Below are 27935 nucleotides of genomic sequence, written 5' to 3' on the forward strand. Positions count from 1 at the left end.
TGCCGCTGCAGATCACGATCGAGGCTTTTTTGTTTGTTTGTTTGTTTGTTTTTGTTTGGCTGCTTGGGGTGGCCAAAACCCTGGAGCCGGCCCTGCTGCTGGGACAATTTGCATAAGTGTGATTGTAAAGTTCTCATTAAAAAACACAGACACGCACACACAGCGCAATCCCCCCATATAACTGCTTCCACACTGGGAACAGCAGCAAATCATAGGGCTGAAAAGATACAGTAGCGCTCAGGATTTTAGTGAAACTCCACCATTTGGGCTGCACTTGCCATCATCTGAAATTCTGCACTTTAATTAAAACAATCCCTGAGGTTCTATCTTTTTCCATTGTGAATATAGAGTCATAACACTGTAAACTGATGTGTAAACACTGGAATGATAGTAACCTCCACAGAGCTGCCTCTGGTGGAGAAAGAGGGCTGGGTCCTCTGTAGAATAAGAAAAGGGGGGGGGGCACCTTTCAGTGAGGGGTGTGTTAGGAATGCGGTCTGGCAGATGTATTCTCCCACCCTGGACTCGTGTTGCCCTGGATGGGGACAATGGCCTGACTTCTCTATCGGCATGCAGCTCCATGTCAGAGCAGTCAGCCAGGACTCCACACTTCGGGAATATGGATACTTTAAATTTTAGTCCCCTGACTATTACCCAGAATAGGAAGAAGACACTCCACTTCTCCCAGCACTCAAGAGGATGCTGTATATACACACTTATTCCTCATTATCCTCCTGTGCCCGTGTATACACACTGGCTTTAAGGAAAAGCATCATGCAGCATGAGAGTTAGCAATATTGATTACTGGAAGGATGCCCCAGGGCAGCTGCAATCCACAGGGGAGTCCTGCCAGCATGTGGAGGGCAGTGTGTGTAAAAGTGGGCACAGGAGGAAGATAGATGACCCTTACCTTTAGTGGATCCTCTGGGATTTTGGGACTCCACATGTTTCCTTGGGGAGAACTGCTGCTCATAAAATGGGGTGATCAAACACAGGTCCCAACATGGAATGATTTGGGGGGAACTCTGCCAGAGGCTCATCTCCTCATGGAGTTTTTCTCCCCTCAGGCCCTCTCTGTGGCTATTTCTACTAGAGCTGGGGGTAGGAATAATGAACCGACCTTTTTTATGTCTTGTATTGCAAACTCATCCATTCCGTGGTTGACTATCCTCTATAGATCTCTTGGACTATTCCTGCTAGTGTCTCTCTCATATTGTCAATATAGGTTTGGAGGTATTTTTCCCTAGAAGTATTAATGGACATTTCTTCAGGTTGAATTTCAGTGTACACAAAAGGTTAATTCTTCTAGCTGTTGCCTCTATATTAATCTAGCATTGTCATTTGCCTATTGACTGAGCAGCAAAGAACATACATGCTGACGCTCCCTAATAAAGACCAATTGGAGAAAGAGGAGAACTAGAAAAAATCTAGCCAGGCTGTGTACTACAGGCAGTCATTGTAGTGGTGTAAAGCTAACGTGCTGTGCTGAGCTACGGGCCAGGTAAATGTTTTGTGTCTTGTTTTTATGCGCAGTGATTCCTTGTCTGAATTTGGGGTACAGGCAGGAGCAGCTCTCTTTGGTGGTTCATAATAGAAGAAGACAGTTTTTCAGTCTGGAGTCTTCTGATTACACCCTAGACTGCAAATGAAGACTTTGGCTGATAGACTTCAAGGAGTTTTCTGCAGAGGCAGCTTTAAAGGCTAGTCGCATTGTAATCTATTAACAAGTATTTGGCTACTTCTGAGTCTTTGTGTTGTACTGTAACACTTGTAGAAGACAATGGTAACACTGTGTTGGAGTTCGGTCTGTCTTTGTCAGTGCACAAGCTTGTTTAAATGGAAACCTTTCCTGGAAGGTTTATCTAAACTTTTTAGGGAATTAGTCCACAAAGAAGCCATAAAACATCAAACAGGAGAGCCTAGGCTGAGATATCTGCAGGCTGGTCCATACAAGAACTTGTAAAGCTTGGAAATCTACATGAATGGAAACAAAGAAGCCTTTTCTCTTCCTTTTAAGGAACTGAAGGTGTTTGAAAACTGTACTTCAGAGAAAGAAAAAGAATTACAGGAGTGGTTTATGTAAATGTGGGAGCTGTTTTGTTCATCATACTCAGTTACTGGAGATACAAGTATCAGAGTAATTATGTGTGAGACTCACTGGAGTCAACATGTAACTTGCATATTATATAGCTATAGTTAAAGTATATGTCAGTCAGGAAAAAAACACCCAGCTCTTACAATTCTCTTTTTATCTGCTAACCCAGCTGGTGCAGTGAAGCAAATTGCCCCATATCCGATAGAGATTGGGGGTTAGAGGAGCGCTAGCTGGCTGAGTTTCAGTGCTGATAGGACAGGTAATGTTGGTTAGTTGGGGGAAGCAACTAGAAGCAATTATCCGAGCCCCCTTGATAATGAGAGAAAGACTATATAGCCTGGAGGTCAAGGCACTCCCCTAGGATAAGAGAGACCCAGCTCCAGATCACTGCCAATTGACATTTATACAAAGTGGAACAGCTCCAAGAGGAGAGATTGAGAGAGCTCCCAAGCAGGCAGCATATGAACCTAAGTCTCCTACATCCCAGGTGAGTACCCAAATCACCAAGCTATTGGCTATTTTGGGATGGGTTGCTTTCAGTATCTTTTTTAATATAAAAGGTTAAAAGACCTTGGGTTTTTTCCCCACAATGTGGAACAAAATTTTTTTTGAAATCTTGGGATTTTTACCCAGCTCGATTTTGGAGTAGAGTTTAAGGTGTTAGTTTTGACCTATAAACTCCTAAATGGTTTGGGTCCTGGTTACATGAGAGACATCTGCTGCTGCAATCAGTGGAGGTCTTTGAACTAAGCACCAGACTCCCTGCTTTAAAAGAGACGGGCCTGGCTACAGCGGATTTTCTGTATAGAGTCCTCAACTCTGGAATTCACTATCCCATTTGTTCTGTCACATCCTGATCTTGCTGATCTCCAGAGCACACTGCAAAGGTTCCTCTCTTTGGCTTCTGAGGACGAGGTGAGCCGAGGAATGCTTTGTTCAGTTGAGTGTGATGGGTCTTACTCTGCAGCGTTATTTTGTTGGCAGAGTTTAGCTATGGTAAGGCATGTCTTTAAGTTTTGGATTTTAAATTACTATATAAAAGTCCCTAGGGCTATAGGGGTAGGTACATTTTAAAATGGAAAGAAATGACAAGTGTTTTCTTCTCTGTATTCTTAAGAATCTTGGGAGGTGGAGGGGAGAGGTTGTTTGTTTGTTTGTTTTACTCACCCATGTATGTTCAGCTAAAGAAAATGTGACAAATTTTCCTAAAAGGACAAAATTGTTCTGTGGAGCAGGTTAAAGACTGAACACTCCCTTTCCCACATAATTTGGACTAATTCTACCTAGTAATTTTACATTTTGGACTGTTTAAACCCTGATTATGAGTGAAATGAGTCCAGAAATCAAAGGATCCCCCTAGGAGTTAGCAGGGGTTCTCAAACTGTGGGGGAGTGGGGGGCACAAGGTTATTATGTGGGGGTCACGAGTACATGCCTCCCAGCTAGCTAGTAAGTCTGCTGTGAAAAGTGATATTAACAAAATACAAATACCACCTTAAAATTGTGTTAAATATAAAACGTGTTTTTAATTTATAAGGGGGTTCACACTCGGAGGCTTGCTGTGTGAAAGGGGTCACCAGTACAAAAAGTTTGAGAACCACTGAGTTAGAAATAGGAAAGACCCATTATATCAGGGATTCACAAACTTTTTTTCCAGTGTGGACTGCCATCATCACACAAAGATTGTCCTGCAGCCTGCCTCCCCTCCTATTCACAACTGCCTCTGCATACCATCCCTATGGTCACTACTGGAATTGCTTACATGGAAAAGTAAAACTAGGCAAGCACTTAATGTATATGGTTAGCTCACGGGTGGGCAAACTGTGGCCCACGGGCCGGATGCGGCCCTGGAATTGCTTACATGGAAAAGTAAAACTAGGCAAGCACTTAATGTATATGGTTAGCTCACGGGTGGGCAAACTGTGGCCCACGGGCCGGATGCGGCCCACGAGCCGCACCAGCGACTCTGCCCTGCTGCAGCACTCCACGTGGCTTGGCCCCGCTTCGGCCAGGGCGCAGGGTCAGGGGCCACACCACACGGCTCCTGGAAGCTGCAGCATGGCCCCGCTTCAGCTCCTACATGGTCCAATGGCCCCCTCCAGCACTCCAATGGGAGCTGCAGGGCCGGTACCTGCGGATGGGGCAGCGTGCAGAGCCACCTGGCCGCGCCTCCAGAGAAGGGACATGCCACTGCTTCCGGGAGCCGCTTGAGGTAAGCGCTGCTCGGAGCCCCGAGCCTCTCCCCATGCCCCAACCCCCTGCCTGAGCCCTGATCCCCCTCCCACTCTCCAAACCCCTCAATCCCAGCCTGGAGCACCCTCCTGCACCCCAAATCTCTCATCCCCAACCCCACCTCAGAGCCCGCACACACACCCTGCATCCCAACCCCAATTTTGTGAGCATTCATGGCCTGCCATACAATTTCTATTCCCCTAAGTGGCCCGCAGGCCAAAAAGTTTGCCCACCCTGGGTTAGCTGCTAGTAATGCAGTATAGCCACTGGGAGAAAGGAGAACCAGCATGATGTGACCAGTCAGCCCTCCATGCAGTGGACCACAGACCACAGTTAGAAAACCCCTGCATTAGCTCATACGGTTCACTTCCTTGTGGGATTGTTCCCTTCCATACGCTTTCTAGTGCTTTATCCAATCTAATTTTAAAAGCCCGCAGTGACAGGGCTTCCACCACTCCACTCCACAGTTTACTAGATCTTGCTGTCAGCAAAGCTTTCCTGACATTCAGCCTTGCCCTAAATGTATTCCACTTCCAATATTCCAATCACAGAAGCCCAAAGAACATGGTTGGCTGCACTCACTCACAACAGTGGTGAGCTGTGCAGAGCTGCTACAGACCGCTATGCCCTGATACGGGGGTGCTGAGTCACCCTGCACAGACTCTTCACTGCCTAGACCACCCCATGCACTGAAAACAGACCCAATGGCACTTTCTTTAAGAATAAGCGTTTGCCCAGGTGTGCTCATCCAAAACGTCTTCTCCACTCTACAGTTCAGTGAGCTGTGTGTTGCTGCCACCCGCCACTGCATTTCAGTGATGATCTATGTACAGGCCGTGGCTCCACATCCTCCACTGTAGATGTTACAAGGTGCCCAACGGGAGGACAGATCTGCATCTCATTGGTAGTTCCTGCTCTGCCACATCATCGCTCTTGAGGGTGGGGCTGGTGGCAGAATAGACCAGATCCACCATTTCTCACAGAAGGTTAATATCTGCAGGAATACCGAGCCCATGGATCTTGGCCTGTTTATGCGCCTTTGTAGGCTCAGCAGAACAGCATCAGCGAAGCTCTTCTGCATGCTGAAAAGTCACTGGCTGAGACCCCAGATCCTCACTGCCCACTCATATCCAATCCACAGTAAGGGAGCAATTGCTCCTCAGGCCATTAGTAAGGCAAGAGGCTTTTTCGCATGAATCTGCATTGTTTAATTATAAATATTGTCAACAGGTCGCTGTGAAAAAAAGGAAAAGATGCTGAAGTTTTGGTATTTTTTCCTCCTGTTACATTTGCTCATCCAGCAGCTTGATGCTAACCCTGGGCTCAAAGTGAGGATCACACAGAAAGGGCTGGACTATGGTAATACTTCCAATAGTTACCTTGCAATAGGTTTTATTATTATATTGAGCCCTTAGTGCAAAGTGTAAGAACATCCTGAGAATGAGTTGCTCACCGCTATAGAGAAAAGGAAGGTTTAAAGATTAAATGTAAGGAGGGAATGGCTTGGTGGGAGGGAGAAGAAGGTTCCATAGATATGGCAGGGCCAGTGAAAGAGCAACTCCCAAATATGGAGGGAAGGGGGCAGCATTAGAAATCCCCTAAACTTGGACTACATTGTGTAAACTTTCCAACTATGTTAGAGCAGCTGAAGAGGTCTCTGTACCCTTGCAGGCAAGGAGATCGGGCTGGAGATCCTGAAGCAAAGAATAAAAGAAGAAAGTTTCCCAGATTGGAGTGGCCAGGAGAAATCTGGAGTTGGCGATGTGGACTACACAATTTCAGGGTGAGCGAACTAGGAAAGCGTATTTAAAAACAATTGCACGAAATAGCTCTTTGCAATGTAATGTCAGTACACTGCATGCTTTCTAAGGTACTGTGCTTATGTGTTGTCATGGCGATAACACCATGTCATACATTGATTATAATTTAAAGGGCAATGCACACATTTATGATTTGAGGCCGGAGGCAAATCCTACTGAAGTCAAAGAAAGCTTACCAGTGACCACAATGCACTTTGGATTACTCTGGGGTACTTGCTACTGATTCATAATATAGCTGTGAGAGTAAATTAAAAGTATTGTGCTACCAGCATGACTTGGGTAAATGTCCTAATAGCTGATTGACACCTAAGATATAGATACTGCAAATCAGTCTAACACAGTTATAAGAAAGAAAAAGGTAAACATTGTATACTACTTATTGGTAGGAATCTTTGCAGGAAATGCCCATATTTTCAGATGAATAGGTCATGCTGTACCTGAAGTATGAGTCTAAGGGCCAGCAGGTATGTCACTGACCAGGTTCAAAGATCTCAAATGCAGAAGGCAAACTGAGTCTCAAACACTGAACACAAGTAATACAGAAATTATAGATTATTTGGAGTAATGAAAAACACAAAATTAAAAATGTACAGGACCAAACTTTCAAAGGGGAGGGCAGAGGGTCTCAAGCAAATATATGTATGTAACTGTTAGTCTGCCTTTGATTGCTCAGTTTACTTTGAATGCATGCACAAATCACAGACATGGATGCACAAAGGTTAGACAGACATCCAGCTGGTTGTTCACTTAAACCTTTACCTAATTTGCATGCACACTTGAGCTAACTGTATATGAAAACACACTGGCAAATACAAATGGGACATCACCCTTTGAAAATTTGGCCCATACAATCTCCAGAAAAACAACAAGCAGGGACCGGATGTCTCTAGAAATTAGTAATAGATGGAGCTGGGTGAATATTGCAAATGTTATTAGTGAACATTCATTCAAACATTTTAAATGAATACGCTTCAACGATGATCTTTTGTGTTTGCTTCCCAGGACTAGTCAAGTGAATAAGCTGACTGGCAGGGATGTTCTCCAACACAGCAATTTGCGAATAGATGTTGCAAGAATAGTCACATAAAGTGAATTGGATATTAATAATTTCAAATATTCACATCAGAATCTTGATTCTAAGAGATGAGACACATTCATAGAATCATAGAAACGTAGGGCTGGAAGGAACCTCAAGAGGTCATTCAGTCCAGTCCTCCATGGTGAGCCAGGGCCAAGTAAACCTAGACCATCCCTGACAGATGTTTGTTTGGCCTGTTATTAAAAACCTCTGATGACTAGGACATTCATGGCATTCATCTTATTCAGAATAGAAAGAGGGGTAGAGTTCAGTCCAGTGCTGGAGCGGGACATTTCTGCCATGGGGTAAGGCTCTGTCTTATTCTGAGAATTTCTCTCTCTCAGAAGCAGAGTTTGGCCCTGAATCAAGTTTAAACTTTGATTCAGATTCTCACAAACTAATATCCTTGTTTCCGATTTTATAGGGTAAGAATTAACACCATTGAATTCCCAGATGCTTCCGTATCCCTCATACCTGGGATTGGGCTTAAACTATCAACTCAACGTGCTTACGCAACCCTCAGTGTGAACTGGAGCATCAGGACCTGGTTGTTGTAAGTATAGAACTGTGTATCCCAAGTATTTTCTTGTGGAAGAAAAATTAAAATGGAAAATACAAAGTTTAGTTACCAATCTCACTTTTTCCAAGTTCAGGTACTTTTTATCAGTTAACAACATCCATTTGTTACCATACGCCATTCAGTCTAACAGAGCTCTCCAGTGTGAGACATTCCTTTCCAAGTAACACTGTGATGTTAATTGAGATCCCACCGCTAATGATGTGCCAGTGGCAAGTAAAAGATCAAAGATCTATTAGCGTGCCAGCATTGTCCAGACCGCTAGCTAACTCAGTGTTTAGGAAGTTTATTGTACAGTGGGTTGCACTCTATAATAATAACAAAGAGTCCTGTGGCACCTTTAAGACTAACAGATGTATTACAGCATAAGCTTTTGTGGGTGAATGCCCACTTCGTCAGACGCATGTCTATAATAATAAGGGCACTGTAATTTAAGGACAGTTACAGTGAGTGAGCTTCTGTGCTATGCCTCCCACGGTACAGCTACACACAGGTGTAATTTCCAGTTTGAGTAGACATACCCGCACTAACCCTGATCAAACTAGTGTGCTAAAAATAGCTGCATAGCGGCAGCTGCATGGAAGGTGGGATGGGATAGCAGCCCTGAGTACAATCCCATCTGAGACCCTAGGTATGTACTGAGGATGGCTAGCCTGTCCTGCAGCACATGCAGCTGTGACTATATGGCTATCTTAGCATATGTCTACCCAAATTACACCTCCAGCTGCAGTGTAGACATACCCCAAGAGGCACAGGATGGAATTCACAGCCTAGGGGAAGTGCAGACTATGGTGGCTTTAAGCCATCTTTACATCCTCCCACTCCTGGGCTTCTCTGGAGAGGCCCCCAGGACTGTGTAAGTTATTGTTGACTAACTAACACAGTGGGTGAACACTTTTCACAAAACAGTCACTCTATATCTGACCTATCAGTCCTTGCACAACACTTATCTTATTCAAAAGATAAGCCTGGGAGCTTAAATTCATGACTTTGCTAGACAGTGAAAATCATGGTCTGAACAGAGACACTGGATTTATGGTTTATTACAATCTGTAACCCATTGATCAACCTCCTTCCCCCCAGCTTCGTTTCCTCCCTGTATCTGGAGGGGTATTAATGGGCCACTTCCCCTTGAATGGTCCCTTGAAATATGTTATGTACTTATGCTAAACAATCTGTTCCATGTTGTATTTAGCTGTGACATGCTGAGTGTGTTTCCCAGGCCTGAAGAAGAGCTCTGTGTAAGCTTGAAAGCTTGTCTGTCTCATCAACAGAAGTTGGTCCAATAAAAAAATATTACCTTCCACATTGTCTCTCCAAGTTACACTGTGTAAATTACTAAATTGTGGCAACCCCTGGGTGCGTTGCCATAACTTATATTATATTTTCAGATGAATATATCACAGTGCTGACTGGAATCTCCAAAGTGCTGCATGCAGCAGTCCTGTCCTCAACAAACCCCTCCCAACCAAAGCATGCCCCCTACACCATGGCTTGCAAGGTGGTGTTAAAAGGACAGCTTCATGGCTGTTTTCCACAGTGGCTGCAGCAGCTAGCTATGGGGCTTTTAGGGCCTCTTTACTGCTCTGGCCCTTTTACCCAGCAAAAAGAGCTGGAGCTAAGGTGAGGATCTCACTCACTGTATTTACATTGTAACTGCAAGGTCAGATACCTAATTTACACAGTATTACACCTTTGGTTTTCTTCTTAAAATATACACCCCTACATACACTTATTAGAATCCAGGTATATTAATTACATGGAACCAGATTGTAACTTTACAATCCAGCCCTGCTAAGAAGCACCACATCACTATGTTGCCCCGGGAACAGACTATAAACCAGTTTGTGACACGTGAGAATCACCATTTGGTGCTTCCCCCTTGTTCCATGAGGGAGGGAATCGCATCAGCCTTTTTTGCTGGCTTAGTTTATTTCCCTCTGGGCTCTGTGGATGGCAGGGGGGCAGGTAGCAGCTTGCTGGATGTTGTTCTCATCCTGGCATGGGCTCCAGAGATATGGGTAGCCCATACAGGAAAGTAAAGCTCCCATACTCCCATCCCTTACTATCTTGCACAGGCACACAGGTGTGCTTATGACTGAGCCGATGGTATTTACACTGTTATTATCCTCCCGTCATGTAGTGAACTTTCTAGTGACATGACTTAGTGGCAATTAAAATCATCAAAAAGCCTAGCTACTCTGGAATTGCTCTGTCATTGCAGTCTAGCTGCACTGTAAAACAGTGCCTTGTTAGAAAATGTTACAGGGCATGTTACATACAGAGTATATCCACAGCCTCCAAACAGTTAGTTATGGAATCATCACAATTAAACAGGGAAAACGCGTGTTAGGTCATATCTCGTCCCTTTCTCCAGCCAGTGAAGAACTCTTCCCTGCAATGTATTCATCAATTTGAAATCACTCATGTAACAGGGCATCCACTGATCCTATTGTGAGAATATTCCACGGCCTAGTAGACCTCACAGTTAAGATATTTTTCCTAATATTCAGCCTAAATTTCCTTTGCTAAATTTCATCCCTTTATTCCTATTCATACCACTGTGGGCCACCATGTACAATTCTTCTCCCATGCTATTTACATTCTTGAAATATTTAGATTGTAAGGGCAAGGATTGTCAATTCATTTTTACTTGTCTATAAAGTGCCATGCATACATATTGCGTTGTATAAATAATAACAAATTAGAGAATTTTTCACTTGACCAGAGCTCAAAGAGCCATTTATCATACCCTTCTTGGTCATCATTTTTCTGATCTCTACATTTTCAGATCCTGTACTCGTTCCTCCTAGGCCAGTCCTTCCAGTCCATTTTTGTTGCTCAGCTTTCAGTTCCTTTCAGTTAATGGTTCTAGTGTGTAGAATGACACCAGTTTGGACTCCAGGCTAAGGAAAATTTACTGCATTCTATGGGGAAATCATAATCACATTCACTCTAGAACCTAAGTAGTTCTTTCTATTGTAGTTCCATGGCTCTTGTGTCAGTGTTATTACAGATCACAAAGATCATGGGAGATTCACAATTTGGCATGGATCAGACAGACAGTCTCTGTGAATTTATGACATTAGGCAACCTTGACAAATCCAACATCATTCCAGCATTCACACTTTCGAGATTAGTGTGTGGAACCTGATTCTTTACAGGAACTACCTCTACAATCTACTTTAATCATTAAAGACGGGCAAAACAATCTCATTTCCTCCTCAGTGAAAGAAACAGAGTCACTTTGTTCCATTAGATTCTTGGATGTTCCCTGTAAGTAGATTTTTCAACTGAGTTTGTTTTTGTCTGTGCAGCAAAGACAGCGGAAGTGGTACAGTGTCCATTTCAGGAGTATTTATTACAGCAGTCTTTACCATGTCACAAGATAGCACAGGTCACCCATCAATGTCACTGGATAGCTGCCAGATGAGTATTAGGGGTGTGGAAGTCAAGCTGAATGGAACAATCAGGTATGTTGCAAGAGATTTTATACACTCTAGTGCAGGGGTTCTCAAACTGGGGGTCGGGAGGTTATTACATGGGGGGTTGTGAGCTGTCAGCCTGCACCCCAAGCCCCGCTTTGCCTGCAGCATTTATAATGGTGTTAAATATATTTAAAAGAGTTTTTAATTTATAAGGGGATTGCATTCAGAGGCTTGCTATGTGAAAGGGGTCACCAGTACAAAAGTTTGAGAACCACTGCTCTAGTGGAAAGTAACTGAGTCAGTGGTGCAAGGCCCACTTGTCAAAATTAGTCACCCAGATACATTTTTAGAAGTCTGTGTGGTAATGTGGACACCAAAATCCAGAATGCAGGCCCTAATCCAGGTCCCCAAGTTTGAAAATTAGTCTTCTTGGGCCAGATTTTCAGAACATGATCTCATTTTGTGAGTACAAAATGTGTACACAAAAAAGATAGGATTTAAGTACACAAACTGTAATTTGCACAAACAAATTGAGTGTAAATGAATTTAGTGCTTGTGAAGTTTATCACTAGTGTCTGTTGGTGATAACACAGCAAAAATTGTATGCATGGGTTTCTTGTACAATTGGAGGCCAACTTGAGGCCCCTTTGAAAACGTAGCCCAAATTTTGATTGAAGTTCACCCTGAGAATTAAAATAAATATGTCATTCAGAAGGGAGCATACACTGGTGGTACAGCTTCAGCCATTTGGTTTGTGCTGGAGCCCTTTTTAGACAGTGATGGAGAAAGCATGGATGAATGAGCTGTTCCACCTGCTATTTCAACATTAATATTCATTGCTTTCTAGATAATATTCTAATCCTCAGCCATAGGTGAGAATGAGAAGGCCTGTCCTATAGCTGAGCCCAGAGGTGGTACTGGGGGGAGGGCCTTGTGGGGACTATAGCCACCCCAAAATTTGCCTTAGCCTCCCCCCTCCCGCCATACCCACTCCTCCCAGCTCAAAGGTCATACATTACCCAGATACTCCTCCACTGCTGCTGATGGTCCCACCGCCTTCAGAGCTGGGCTCTCGGCGAGCAGCCGCTGCTTTCCGACTACCCAGCTCTGAAGGCAGCACCTGCTGCCAGCAGCAGTGCAGAAGTAAGCCCAGGCTGGAGACCAAGGTGCCCGAGAGCAGCCCCGGTCCATGACCCTTCTCATAAGGGTGTGCCACCCAGGGCTGGTGGAGGGTCCGGGGCTCCCTGCACTAGCCCGGATTGACCAGCTCCAGCCCAGGCTCCTGGGCTCTGCCACATACAGTTGCTGCTCCCTGATGGCTCTATCAGCCCCAGAGCAGGTCCCCCTGCCCGGGCAGCTCTTACGGGCTGTGAGCAGTCGAAGGGCAGTGGGGAGCTGAGGATCAGCCGGGGCTCCGAGCAGGAAGAGGAGACAGGAGTGCCACGGCTGCACACAGTATGGCACCAGCCAGAGCAGCAGCTGCGCCACACAGCCAACCTTCAGCTTCTGGCCTTTGACCAGGCAAGGGGCGTGGCCTAGGGGAGGAGGCGGGGCCGGCACTTAACTGAAGAGCAGGGGGCGGGGCTGGTGCCCCTAGCTGAGGCTGATGAGCAGGCCTCCATGCAGCTGCCCAGTCTAATTACTCCTAATCTTGATGGTGCTTTTTATTTCCGTAGATCTTAGTGTTCATAGCACTGAAATGATCTCCATTCAAAAGGTGGCCTTTTGGCAGTTTTCAGATTACAGACAGGTCCAATATACACTGGGCTTTTATCCTCGTACAGGTTATGTTGTGATACTGGGGCCTACAAATAAATGAATACAACACTTATTAGATTAGTTGTCTGCTAGGATATTCGATTTCACAGAGGTCCAGTTTACACCTATAAGTATATTAGGATGTATGACACACAGTAACTATAGTGTTCAACTAAATGAAGCAATGGCCTTTCTCTTCTTTTTCTTTTCTCCAGCTGGCTCTATAAATTCTTTACTAAATACCTGGAGAAGCCCATTCAAAGGAGCTTGGATACACATGTAAGTCTTTATAAATTGTTTAAAGGGAGAAACTTAAGGAATACATGGAACTGCATCATCTCAGAGGCAACAGTCTTGAACTTGATTAAGGAATTACCTGACAACTAGAAAAAATACAACCTGATTCTGCACTGACCAGCACCAGCATCCGTTTGCTGGCACCAACTTCTAAATAAGCTCTGCAATTCCTGGTGATGGCAATAAGCATAAACACCATAGGGTCAGATTCTCCCTCTGGCTGACTTGCACAAAGGGGCTGTAGCAGTGCCAACAACTTAGCTCATGGAGTTTCTATGACGCTCAGTTATTTTTTACATTCATGCTCCTCATACTCAACACATCTGTGGCTATGTACATCATGGTTGTCAGTTAAACTGCATACGTACATCATGAGGAATAAAATAGGAATTTGTGGGCCTGCCACTAGAGAGTGAGATAATCACAGTTACTTGAGCAGATCTGACTTTCATCCACTAGAGAGGGAAGGATACAATCTATACTAGCCAGTATGTAATTTCTCTGAATTTTTATACAGTCATGTCCAAACATCAGACAAGGGATCCAGCAGATTGATGCACAGCTCAGAACGCTTCAGGGTGAGTCTCTGACGCTGCCTTTTCTTTACAATTCTCATCTTATGCTGTTCAGATTTTGTTGTTGTCAGCTACTGTCACAGATCTCGGTTGAGCTCCCACTCCTGGGTGCCCATCAGACGGCTGTGATGGGTCCCTGGTTGGTTTAAACTTCCCTGGGTCTCAGCAATCTGCAGCACTGTTTTCTCCCTGGGCTTCTCTGGCACATTTCTTGGGCACTGACTCTCAGCCTGCTACTGGCAATGGAGCCTCTTAGACACCCAGAACCGGCACTGATGCTCCAAGATACCTCAATAGTTTAAACGCATCCTCTCCCAGAACTCCATCAAATGGCGTGAGCCTGCTTGGTTATAGTTTATCCTCTCAGGAGGCACATGGCAGTTGTGAAGCATAAAACCCACACAGAGACACCCTGCACATTGCTCTTTTATGTAACAGATCATTTATAAAACAACATCCTAAATGCTTTCCACTTGCTAGCTCGCCCTTCCCTTGGGAATCCTTGGAGGCCCATCTGTGTTCAGGAAGGCAGGTTTCCAAAAGGCGTAGTACTTGCCCGTTCCTTGCCACAATATTTGAAGGGTCCATTCTTCCCTCTCTGTAAGCACAGAACTTCAATTGAAATCAACTGGAAGTTACAGACTCCTAGGATGTGCTCAGAAGTGGTTGACAGTGTCAAGAAATGCCAATGCCTCCTTCAGTTCTGAAGAGTTTCCCACAAAAGCAGAACTTGGGGAAAGTGGTCAACTAACTGTTGGGTGGGACAAGAGGAGAGTTGGGTCTGAATCATTGTTGGTCAGTGGGATTTCTTAAGGGAACACCTTGGATTCTTAACCACAACCGTTTGTTTTGATTTTTTCCTCCCTCCTTGTTTTGAGCATTTTCTCATCCAAGAAATGCATTCACTCTTAATTAAACATTACTGGCTGTGTTATACTTAATAGCTGTTTTGGTTTTGTTTTGTCTACTGCCTTTACAGTCCCAACCCAGATTGATGCCTTTGCTCAAATAGACTACTCCCTAGTTAACTCTCCAGGAGTCTTCCAATCATACATTGATCTGGACTTAAAGGTAATTGTCTTTAATGCTAGTTGTCTGGAACTGTGCTCTTTTGATAGACTTCTTATCCTTTGTTAGATTGGCATGGTTATTATTTATTATTATTATTATTATTATTATTATTGTTTATATGTATGACCATAGCACTTAGGAGCCCCAGTCATGGCCCAATACCCCGTTGAGCTAGGTGCTGTACAAAAACAGAACAAAAAGACAGTCCCTGCCCCAAGGAGATTACAATCCAAGACAGGAGACAACAGATGGTTGGTTTTGTTTCAACATATGATCTGAATCTGATGAGAGACTCCAAAGCAATGTCTCATTTAGTTTGTTTTTTCCAACAATTCTGTTGTAGAAACATGACATGATTGTTAAATACATTAACGGAACAGGGTCATTTTGATTCTGTTGGTCAGTTTCCCATAGCAAGTAGAGAGCAGTAAAAGAAGACTGAGCAGGTTAAAAGGAAAAAGAGAGAAAGGAAAAGCGGGAAAACACAGCATGTAACCCACCCTAGGAGAAGAGAGGGAAGTAGATTTCTGGGGCCTGATTATCCTGTCCATTGATTTCAATGGGAGTTGTATGAATTAGAAGATCAGGACCCTGGAACGAGAGAGGAAGAGAGAGTGTACATTTTAGGAGCAATGATTAAGCAACAAATCCAGGAAGTAGACAGAGAGAGCTCTTGAACAAGAGCAAGCCAAGTCTGAAGAGTACTGCTGAGGCTATGGCAACACTACAAGGCTACAGCCGTGCCGCTAAAAGGCACACAGTGTAGCTGCTGTTTGTCGGCAGGAGAGAGCTCTCCTGGCGACAAAAAACTTCCACCCCCCACGAGCGGCAGCAGCTTTGTTGGCAGGAGAGCGCTACTGCCAGCAACGCGCTGTTCACACCGGCGCTTTTCATCAGTAAAACTTTTGTTGTTCAGGGGGGTGTTTTATTTAACACCCCTGAACGACAAAGTTTTGCTGACAAAGTGCCAGTGTAGACAAAGCCTAAGACTCCAGACCCTGAGAGATTCCTTCAACTAAGGGAAACATGAGGGATGCTGCATCTTGCTTAGGTGTGATGCTGAGTAGTAAGATTTTCTTGTCATGCTATGTGAAGTGTAAAAACAGTCTAGTTTTACTACGTGGATACATAGTTTGGATTTTTAACATCCTGAGTATTTTCACTATTTAAAAAATCATTTTAAATTTTGTTTTGTTTTGTAAAAACATACATAGGGTTTTTTTTTTTCTTTAAAATATTCTAGTTTCAGAAATATTCAGCACTTCAGAGTTTAAAACCTTTACTGTTTCTCTCCTGGTAATGTTATAGTTCATGCAATAGTTACTCCAAGTATATTTGGCTTTTCCTATATTTCTTTTTCTTTCTACATCACCTGTGCTCCTTGGCCTGCACTGGCTACCAATTTGTTTCTCGGTGCATTTCAAGGTGTTGATTTTGATCTGTAAAGCCCTGTATGGCTTAGGCTCTGGCAGCTTTGGCCTAGTAGGTCACTAGGAGGAGCACTAGAGAATTTTTTAGTGCATGATAGTAGGGCCCACACAGCCAATTAGTGCATGATAGGCTAGTATGCTTGTAGATCTAGACTCCAGCTTGCCTCTCACTAAGTATCCTTGTGGACAAACCCTTAGAGCAGGGCTGGGGAACCTGTGGGCTGGATCTGGGCCGCTGCTTCCTTTCATCCAGCCCGTGGCAAGTCTACACACCGTGAGCCGGAAGCCCCGAGCCTCGGCACTCCCACGCGGGGCTGGAGCCACAAGCACTGGCTCGCCCCACTACAGAGCCTAAAGTCAATCAATATTTAGGCACAGAAATAAGTTGCCTCATTTTCTAGAATGCTGACCCCTGAGTAGCCTCTGGTGTCTTCAGTGGATGCTCGGGCATCTTTGAAAAACGGGCCAAGAGCATTCTCTGTGGAGGGCCCTGTAAGATCCACCATTGTAAATGCATTCAGAGTTGTTGACAGGCTCTGATTTTATAAATGACAATAATATTTTGCAGGGCGCAATCTATCCAGTTGGAAATTGGACTGACCTTGCCTTTGTACCAGCTCCCTTCATTCTCCCAGACAAAAGTGATTCCATGCTTTACTTTGGCATCTCTGAGTATTTCTTTAGGTCTGCCTCGCTGGCTTATTACACAGCAGGGGCCTTCAACATCACCATCGTAGAAGAGGTGAGTGGCACTTGCAGATGAAGGGATTAAAAAAGTTCCAGGTATGGTCCTTCAGAGAAGGGGATTTTACAAACTCATTTGCAGTGCAGTTACAGGCTCAGTGCTAACCAAGCCATGCAGTTATCAGAGTGTGATCATGGTCTCTAATACTAATTCTTTATTTTGCCATTATGTAGTATCTAGATTTGTCAGGCCAAATTCAGAGGTACCACCGAACAAGGTACAAAATAGGCACAATTTACCTTCAAACATGACATGTAACAGATCTAAACCATATGCTCCTGAAAAGGACAAGGAAATTCATTTCTGGGGACTCTGCTGCCTTACTGGCAGCTTTCTGAGGAGCCTGTTCTGACTCAAAGTACGAGGAGGGATGCCTGGAACTGAACTGGCTCTACCTGTGGGCTGAGCAGATGTCACAAAGCATAGCAGTTTTGCCTGTACCTGGGAGGCCGAGCAGAGCTTTGAGACCTGTCTCCAGTGGATTCTATATATCCCAGCAACAGGCGGCTACGGGCCCAAATGTGAGCAGAATATTGCACCTGTATTTCTGCAGAAGGTTTTAATCTTTGTTTCTTCAATATGCGGGTTTTTTTCTTTTGGGCACGTTAGTGAGAATTTGACTCAGGGCTCTAGGACTCCCCCTAGGAATTTTCCAAGGTTCAAAGGCACTGGGTCAATAAAATGGCAATAAATAGCAGATTTAAAGAAAACTTAGACATGAAGCTCACACAGGATGGAATAATTTCTTTCATTTGTTTTGCAGCTTTCCAGTTATTTTAATGTAACGACGGAGACATTTGGCAGTATCATTCCTGAGGTGGGTATCTTTAGTTCTGCGAACCCTTAAGAAACCACCATAGCTAGTCCCAGTGTGGGTGTCATCTGAGTAATGATTAATCTCCAACAGTTTGGTGGAGCCACTATGTGTGACTGTGTTGGAGAAGGGGAAGATGCCCAGTGGCTGGGACGCAGGTCCAGGTCACAACTCTTGCCCCGAGTGAGTCCTAACTGGCCCCACGACATCTCTGCTAAGAACCCCTTTCTTCTGCCCAAATTTGCATGATTTGGGTCACCTGGCTGCTGGCTTCTGATGGACCAGCAGGTGGGAGAGAGTGTGCATCAGCAGCTCAGGATGATGATGGTGGTGAAGAGCTATTAATGAATAGCAAAGTGGTTGCATGTTGGGAAACAAAGCTGGCAGGTAGGCAGGAAGGAAGCATTGGGCTTTCTGCCTGTGCGAGGAAGGTGCCAACTTCTAACATTTGCATGTGGTCTACGGAAGGACAAGGGAGATGGTGGGGTCTCCTTTAGTTTATGTGAGGAAGATGGACAGAGCAGGAGTGCAGAGGGCAGTGAGGAGGCAGCTTGGGCTCCTGCTGGGCTGGAGAGACAAACTGAGGGAATGAAAATGGATATAAGAACTAGTACCAAATGCTGAGCATGTGTCTAAACAATCTCAGCGCTCTAGGGATTAAATGTTCCTGTCTATTTCCAGGGTGACAATAGATTTTTTCCCATCATAAATGCAGTAGCCACGCTCCTAAGCCAAGTTCCTCATAATCATATCTATCTGCAAAGCACCATGCACTCTAATGGTGATACGTTGGTGCCTCAGCCTCTTTGTTGGCTTGTTTGAGTGCCATATTCATGTTTCCTTTTTCTCAGACATGTTCACAAACTAGAATTTATTCCTCTGGAAATTGCTTTCCTTCATCTATTGAAGGGAATGGGGCTTCTGGTAATGGAGGGGACTTTCCTCCACATTCCTGATATGGCCAAGATGATCAGGTCATCATCACAGGAGACATTCCTATTCCTGTTGCCATAAGGAATCTACCATCATGTTAACACCTTGTCTAAAGTTTGATCTTCAGGAACCCTTTCAAAATAACTATTTTAATGAATGATAAGTTCGCTATTCAGATTTGTTCTATATAAAAGCTACTTTCAGACTCTCCTTCTTTGCCTTGAAACCCTACAGATTGCCAAGTATTATGTAGAGGCACGGCCCGCAATGTTGAACCTGAGGGCTGCTGCTGCACCTGTGGTCAGTTTACAGACAGACACCTTTACTCTAGAAATCTGTGCCACCATGGAGGTGCTTGCTGTCCTGCCGGACTCAACCACCCAATCCATCTTTACAGTGAACATAGTAAGTACCATGGACCAGAGGATTACATTCCATCTAGGAGTTAAAATAAGTTTGTTCTTCCACACTGCCAGAAACCAAGGCATTTGAAGGTCCTAGAGGTCAGTACCTGCAACACATAGGAGCAAATTCTGCCCTTAAATAAGCAAATTCCATTAATTTCAGCCAGGGGTTGAACACAAATGTTTGGGGGCACAATCTGGCAGGTATTGCTATTGGGAGGTGAGTTTTCTAAAAGAGGAATAAAAACCCACTTATATTACTACCTCAGTTATCTGAAGCTTAGTTCTCTAGAATTCCCTGTTATACAGCAATGGGTCATGTCCCCTGACATCTCTTCATTACATTGAAAATGTCCTTGATTAATGAAAATCTCACTTGTCCATACTTTAAATATTGCCAGTGACATTGAGATAATCAAGGCTGAACTGTACACAAACCCCAAATCAGGCAGAAAGTAGCACTGTATGAGACAGCTTCAGTATTTATCAAAGAAGGTGGAACTGTTGCATTTTAAATGATATACGGAGACTATATTTGTGTCTGAATCTAAAAGAGGACCCCATTCTATATGGATATAGTAACTCAAGACTCTTCTCTCCTGCAGATAGCGAACACCAGTGCCAGTCTGACTATATTTGAACAGAAGCTGATTGGCTCATTATGTCTGAACAGGTAAACACAGGACAGCTTGACCTGAGGCCATTCAGGAAGCAACATTAGTGATCCCAGTATTAAGACACAACAGGACTTTATTGTGTCAGCCTAGCTATGCAGTTAGTCCAGCATGAGGAAAAGACTGCCAATGCAATTCAACTTCTTTCTCACAAGGGTAGGGACCCTGAGATGCTTTTGGCTACATTGCCCAAATCCTGTGGATGAAAGACAACCATATTTTAGGATCACTGAATCTTCTTCTGTTGCTTCATTCTGTACTTTTCTATAGAGGGCTAAGTAAAGGAAACTCTGTTGGATTTGTTAGTCTAAAATCTTTCACCCAGATTCTCTCCTGTGCTTAGATCAGCTCATCACCAGAGAAAGGCAGGGCCCATCAGGGAAGCTAATTATGATTCCCTGATTTGCTTGGTCATTCTGCACCAGTCCCAGCATAAGTTAGACCAGCCTTGGCATTGCTCTAACTTATGCTAGCTGTGAACAGCCTCCCAGGCACTGTCTGCCAGCTGGGGATAGCTGGTGCACATTGTGCCCCAGTCACACATCTTCCCCACTCCTGGCATGCCCCATCTGTCAGGCTGGATAGGAGGGCGGCACAGGGGCCTATTATGATGATTCTGCATCATTGATAGCTCCCCCACATGGAGGAGGCCTGATCCAGCTGCTTTCCAGCCCTTTTGTGCGACCAGAGCAGGGCAAAGGGGCCAGAACACAGGAAAGAATTTGGGCTGGTCTATGTATATGCTACAGTAGTGATTCCAAGCATTGGCATTGTGACTCCCAACTGGTCAGAAAGCTGTCATCTGAAGTCATGACATTTCCTATAGAATTTAAGTTTTCATTAAAAAAAATAGAACCCAGATTTTCAAATGCGTGTGTCTAAAAGCATGGATGATGGTCTGTCCCTCCCACCTGACAGGATCAGACTCTGAGTGCCAAGCACCCATTCGTTTATGAAGTAGGGTGATGGGAACCCGAGCTCACATGAATCCTGTCTAGAAAGACAGTAACCGGCAAGAAGAATTAGAGATGTCCAAACTCCAGAGACTCTCAGGAGGGAGTTCCTAAGGAGAGTAGTGGGGTGTCAGGAACCTAACGAGGAGGGTGTGGTTAGGAAGTCCTCAGAATGGTTTACAGGGAGGAAGGTTTCAGTGGGCGAACCTCAGAAAGCTTGCAAACTGAACTGAACTTCTGAACGTTTTTCAGCTAAGCCATCACCATCAGTAACATTCTCCAAGTGGAATTTCACCGCCTAGCTCCTGTAGCACATTTCTCTCAGTAGGATCTGAGAGCCAGGGGATCTTTGGTGCTTGACCTGGTGCAGTTAAATGTATGTATCAGTGAGACGTACACAATGAAACATAGAGGAAGAAGTGCACTCACAATCCTGGATAAACTTATCCCAGGCCACATTTCTGTGCACATTCCAGGCAATGCCCTACAGAAACACTCCTGCTCTTTTCTGTGGAAAGCAGCATGTAGGATGTATTGCCATAGAGAAGTGTCTTGTCATGGGAATATCATAGGACCTGAAGTCACTGAGGGTGACTGTCCATGACTAAAACAATGTGCCTTCATCCTTTATAATGACTCCTCTTTTACTACTTTCCTTTCAGATTCCACCTCTTCTTGGCCGACTCCAGTGTTGGGTTCTTTGAGGTAAGTTGATGGTTTCAGTGTCTAGAAAACAAGAGTAAAGAATCTCAGGGAAAATGTCAGTCTGAAGAGTAAGGAGCAGAATTTCCCTACACGCATTTCTAAATCTTTAGACTTCATCCTTGGGTGGTTCTTTTCTCTCTTTCTGGAACTCACTCTGTCAATATCCTTTCTGCTGTATATATATTTATTGCAGTACTACTTCTCAGCAACTCTTCAGTGCTCCTAAAAATGAGATGTTTTCCAATCTCTCTTCTTTATGTATCATGTTTCATCAGAGAGGCACTAAAATTATGACCACAAAGCGTACAACAGTAATCTGAAATGCAGCAGTAGGAGGAGCAGCATGTTGTAGGCAGGGCCAGTGCAAGGATATTTTGCGCCCTAGGCAAAACATTCCACCATGCGCCACCCCCACTCCCCTGCACATCGGTTCATTGAGGGGCAAATCCCAACGAGCCTTTATAGACCCCAGGGGCAGCCTGCCCAGGGGCCAGCCATGCCCAGGGGCTGCTCCCCAGACCAGGTTCCCCACCCCCACCCCCTGAACTCCCCTGGAGGGTGCACAGCCCCCCTGCAAGCCCTTCCCACCTCGCCCTGGCAACCCCCGCCCCGAGTCCACTCACTGGCTTTGCCGGGCTTGGGCCACTGCAGCAGCTCGGCAGGGAGCAGCCGCCTACCAGAGAGCCAGAGCATCCCCTTGCGGCAGCAGCAAGCCCCAGCCATGGAGGAGCCAGCGCAGCGCAGGGGGGCAGCAGCCCTGTAAAGGCGGCGGCGGCGGCGCCACTAGCAGGGAGCAGCCGCGCCCCCTCTGGGGGCTCCTGCATGCTGCAACGGATGCATGCAGGCGCTGGCCCCCATGGACCCCCCGTTCCTCCCTCGCCTAGGGTTACCATATTTCAACAACCAAAAAAGAGGAGGGGGGGAGAACCCCGCCCTAGCCCTGCTGCCTCCTGAAACCCCCCCCACCCTAACTGCCTCCCTAGGACCCTACCCCTTACCTGTCCCCTGACTGCCCCAACCCTTATCCATACCTCCACCCCCAGACAGACCCCCAGGACTCCCACGCCCCATCCAACCACTCCCTGCCCCCTGACAGGACCCCCAGAACTCCCGACCCATCCAACCCCCCCTGCTCCCTGTCCCCTGACTGCTCCGATCCCTCTCCACACTCCCACCCCCTGACAGCCCCCCCCAAAACTCCCGACCCAGCCAACCCTCCCCCTGCTCCCTGACTGCCCCCCAGGACTCCCCTTACCATGCCCATGCCGGTCAGATGCTGGCTCCACATGGAGGCAAAACCAGCCCTGGTTGTAGGTTAGAACGTGCGCCCTAGAATGGCAGGCAGGCAGTGGTGGTGTGCAGGGACTCAGCACAGATTCTCATCATTAAGGTAAGGAGTGGGAGCCAATACCAGTCACACATGCCTGAAATACATAATAGGGAAAAACCCTGCTTCCCATAGAGAGCAGTTTCATCCTGAGGACAACTGGTGAGCTCTAGGAAGCTGAGCAGAGGAGAATTAAAATCTCCCAGATACTGCTGTACAGTTAAAGATAAATTATCTTGCAAGTAAATGAAACTGATTCTTTTAAATGAAACTATTGCAAGCATGGTAATGAGATCCAGAGCCTCATGTTCTGTATCTTTTACATCATCCCCAAGCCTCAAGAACCAAAGGTCATTGTCACTTGTGGGTTTGGCTACCCAAATGAGGTCTGCTCACGTGAGCAGGACTCTTCTTCTTAAAACTCCATCCAAGATTTAGTATGGAGCAGCTTCGTAGATATCAGGAAGTGGTCCCTAAATCCATTTTCTCCCCCATGGCAGGTTTCACTTTTGGACAATTTCCTGTCTTACGTTTTACGGAATGGAGTAATCCCAGCAGCCAATGGTAAGGATAGTGGCCAGTTCCTTTAATAGCCCTGATCTCTGTTAACAAAATAACTGTTACATGGCTCCAGGAATTGGTAATGTGATATGGGGCTTTTCACCATTAGGGACCATTTCCACATCAACTCAGATGAGAAATGACAAGATGTCATTACGATCTGCCGGTAGCCTATGTGAAATGAGTTGCGGGTATCAGCCAATTTCTCAAACTACCACTACAACTGGCACTAACTTGAAGTTTCATCAGAGAAACCAAGGACTCACTGGGCATAGAAATTGAATTATAGGGCACTGGATTGGCACTCAGGAAACCTGGATTCTATTCCTAGCTCTGCCACTGCCCTGCGGGTGACTTTGGGTAAATCACTCCCCCTCTCCATTTCCCCATCTGTAAAATGAGGGTAATGATATTGACTTCATTGGTAAAGTTGCTTTGAGTGTTATGGATGAAAAATGCTATACAAGAGTGTTATTATTGTTATGCTGAGAGATACAAGTGACTGCTTGGATAACAACCTCTTTTAGACTGAGTGTGAATGCACCCTTCAATTAATGTAACTCTCAGAATGAATTAATCACAAACTCCTCACCTAAAATAAAAGGGGGTTGTGAACCTGGCCAGGAGTTTTTGAGTGGGTGAACGAGTTCTGCCCTCCCTCATACACACAAAATACTCAGCAAAACACAGAGGACAGACAGACAGAAGGAGCAGCTGAAAACACAGTGCTTGACCCTGGAAGAAACTTGGGAGAGTGGGAGGTGTCATGATCCTGTCTACAGTTTAGTATCCATTACAAGAGGTTTTGGGGGTCAAAGGTGCAGGCTTAAAAGAATGCCCTTGGTGCTGTGAGAAAAAGAAGCTGTTTTCTGCTATGTCTTTCTGCATTCAGAGACACAGCACTTTGTACATTCTTTGTAAATGAACAAAGAAATACCTACCATGAATTTCTGCTCTCTACTGGAACATCCTCAGAGTCCCAAACTTTGACTAGCTACATGGATTGAAAAGGGGCAGCATTATTATTATCTCTAGAGGTGGTCTCTACAAGTAACAGATGAGGCACACTGGAGGAGTTTTATGGGGAAATTCCTATCATTGCTCCAAGTGCTAACCTAGCCAGTCATTCTGAGTGAAAATAACCCCTATCCAGAGGACCAGCATAAAGTCTATGCATCACTTAAGTCCCATTTAAGTCCTCAAAATAGGGGTGCATGGACCTCTTTAACGGGATGTATTTTTCACCCTTCTTGGACAGTGCAGACAAAGGAGAAGGGGTGTTTGCCAGTGGTTGGAGCACAAGACTAGTGTTCACAATTCCTCTGCTAACTCTAGGTGACTTTGGATAGGACACTTAGGAGAGCTAATGTGCTGAGCACTTCCTGCAAAGTGCTGAGGCAATGGGAGCGCATTCAAAAAAGAACTAGATCAGTTCATGGAGGATAGGATCATCAATGGCTATTAGCCAAGGTGGGCAGGGATGGTGTCCCTAGCGTGTTTGCCAGAAGCTGGGAATGGGCAATGGGGGATGGATCACTTGATGATTACCTGTTCTGTTCATTCCCTCTGAAGCACCTGGCATTGGCCACTGCCAGAAGACAGGCTACTGGGCTAGCTGGACCTTTGGTCTGACCCAATATGGCCTTTCTTATGTTCTTGACCTCTCTTTGCCCCTTTGTAAATGTAGATCATACCTACCACCCAGGGGTGTTGTAAGGATTTATTCATTCATGTTTGTAAACACCTTGAGATCCTTGGAAAGGTGCTATAGAAGTGCAAGTTATAATTATTAAGTATTATATACATTTTGTTTGTCTTTTTTTAAGCTAAACTGAAGAAAGGATTCCCTCTTCCTAACCTGGACCAAATTACCCTCCTCAGACCTGTTGTTAAAGTTAATGAGGTGAGAAACTGGGTTTCTTCTTAAAAAGAGTTACTCCTCTTTTGCTGGATTGTTAGAGTATTAAAACAGTAAAAATCCTTGGTATAAGATGAGAAATTTCATACCATAAAGGTTTTTCTTTAGGAACAAATTTCTCTTTCTTTGAGGGAAAAAATAAAATGGAGCCAAATATGCGGATATTCAGTGGCCAAATGCACTCAATGGGTCAAATTCAAATGTGGTGAAAGTGAGAGTAACCCCTTGGAAGTCAAAGGAGTTACACACCTTTTTTACATCTTGTCTAAATTTGCCCCATCAAGTTAAATTCAAGTCTCCATCTTCTCAGTGCAACCCCATTGAGTTCAATAGGGTTGCTCAAACATAAATGAAACAGAATTTGGCCTTCCTCGTGTATTGTGAATAACTGGAGCTTTATATATATATAATAATAGTAATAATGATAAAGATGCAGGGCATTTCCTGAGGATTAATGAGCTCCTATGGGTATGTGTCCCAGCTGGTCATAAATCTCTCAAATATACCCTTGCCTCAATGGTTCTTGCTGATATAATAATCAAATGGAAAAACAGAGGGCGATATTCTGCTACCATCACTTCCTGCAGTCATATGTTGATGCAGGGCGAGAAGTTAGCCCTTAATTTGGGTGCACAGGGCATTGCTAGAAACAGGAATTAATAATAAATTAATTTGTAGAAAATTAATGAGCCAATCAGATTGTTCCAATCATCTCCCAACTTTGCAGTCATTTTATAGTCCAAACACTGTGCCCAGTTCTTTGGTTGGGGCTGAAGCACAACTCTGGAGAGGGAGTGCGAAGATACTTTTAAGCCACTGTTGCGTTCCGTAAACCTCGGACAGCTTTGTGGCAGGCCAGTCCCCTGGTAGAAGTTGCAACTACCTGAAGGCTGCTCTAACTTGCCCTGGCTGCCAACAGCCCCAAGAGGGCCAATGCAGCAGCTAATGATAAGGTACATGGAAGCCTCATTCACACTCCTTCTTCTCTAGTCACACTACACTGGTATCAGGAGTGGGGAGGTGGCACTGAAGCATCACTACACCATCTGTGTGTCAATGGAGGTTCCCTGTTAGCTGGAGTGATACTCCCATGGCTGGCTACATGAGCTTTAGGTGCAGGTTCTGCTGGCAGTGCGGTGCAAAGCAGCAGAGCCCCAAGGAGTTTATGGGTCTGTGTGTAGAAGTCTCCATCCCTTTGTGAACTTCTTGAAGTTGCTACTAGTAAGTCTCAGTTCTCTTCAGTAAAGATTCTCACCCTTAATCCCCAGGACAGAATTAAAACTGAAAATTCAGATGCTTAACTATCAGTAATTTCAGGCACTTTTGTGAATGTTCTTCTCTCCTCAGGGTTATCTGCTGATTTCCACTGACATTGACTACAAACTCTAAGGAAGGAGAGCTCATTTGGATGATCAGGAAGTTCCCAACCAACAACATGACCCTGAAGGCTGAACACTGTCCCTTTGTTTTTAAATTAAAAAAATCTGGAAATGAATGAAGTCTTCCCACTTCTGCTCTGATTTGGGCAAAAAGCCAAAAAGAAAGAGGGACTTGACTAGCATGTATCCAGCAGAGAACCATGTAAAAAACATATTACAGTGTGTGTTTTTGTGGTTAGGTAGGGGAAGCATTTGTTATTCAGGAGTTTGTAGGTGCTGCAAAAGTTACTGTTTGTAAAGGTTAAAGTCTCTCTGTTTAAGTAAAGCCTTTTCTATATACTTCCTGGGAAGCTCAATATTCTTTAGAAAAAAGGAAGGATGTATGCCACCAAACTGCAAACACAGCTATCGTTGGCAGCTGCTTTATTAATGGTCTGGTTGTAGCATAAACTTCTTATTCTGCTTCCAGCTGAATGCATCTGTTGTGTTTAATATGAAGTGGGAGCTATCAAAAAGTGCTTCAAGCTGAAAACTCTCTTGGTGCCTATGAGGACTAAAATCTTTTGAGTTCTGTGTGAAAGGATTTCCTCAGAGTTTGATCAGGGGGGTGGACCAAGTGCCATTGCTCTTCTGAGTGGTATTTCAGGACAGGGACTACCCTGATGTCTTTTTAGTTATAGTAAGTGGGTACCCAAGAGGCTCCAGAACTATAGAACGTAGAGCTGAAAAAGACTCATTAGTCTAGTTCATGCTCCGACAATACAGAATTATTCTTTACACTTTCATTAGTACTGTATCCCTAAGTTTTAGATATGCCAAGAAATGCAGCTACAACCACTTTTCTTGAGACAACTATTCCACAATCTCACTTTCAAGAAATCTTCAGGCAAAAATTTTTAATGATTCATTCAATTACTCCTAGTGCTATCTACTCCTTGTTCCACCTGGAAGAGTTCCTAGCTCCCCTTGGCTCTTCAGCTTGCAGTGACAAAAAGGGGCTGTTGAAAGGGAAGGGGGGATAAAAACTTGAAATTAAAAAGAAGTTTTTGAAAAATGAAACAAACGTTTTCATTTGATTTTGAAAGTTCTGCTTTCCAAAAAAAATCAAACTTGCCCTGCACATCCTATTTTCCAGCAGAAAAACCCAACAACCACTGACCTG

At 44.7% G+C, this 27935-nt stretch overlaps 1 protein-coding gene across 1 annotated transcript; it reads left to right on the forward strand.

Annotated features, from left to right (window-relative positions):
- The first annotated feature begins 1479 nt into the window (after window positions 1-1479).
- BPIFC (BPI fold containing family C) lies at window positions 1480-27804 on the forward strand. Its single transcript, XM_024100062.3, has 16 exons — window positions 1480-1501; window positions 5557-5685; window positions 5998-6109; window positions 7649-7777; window positions 11119-11274; window positions 13203-13266; window positions 13802-13862; window positions 14839-14930; window positions 16929-17102; window positions 17869-17922; window positions 19087-19257; window positions 19862-19929; window positions 21546-21588; window positions 23416-23479; window positions 25303-25379; window positions 26742-27804. Exons 2-16 carry the CDS (start codon window positions 5580-5582, stop codon window positions 26781-26783), a joined length of 1413 nt encoding a protein of 470 aa, XP_023955830.2. The 5' UTR covers window positions 1480-1501; window positions 5557-5579; the 3' UTR covers window positions 26784-27804.
- Window positions 27805-27935: the final 131 nt, after the last annotated feature.

Source organism: Chrysemys picta, chromosome 1 (genome assembly GCF_011386835.1).
Source record: "Chrysemys picta bellii isolate R12L10 chromosome 1, ASM1138683v2, whole genome shotgun sequence".
Lineage (NCBI taxonomy): Eukaryota > Metazoa > Chordata > Testudines > Emydidae > Chrysemys > Chrysemys picta.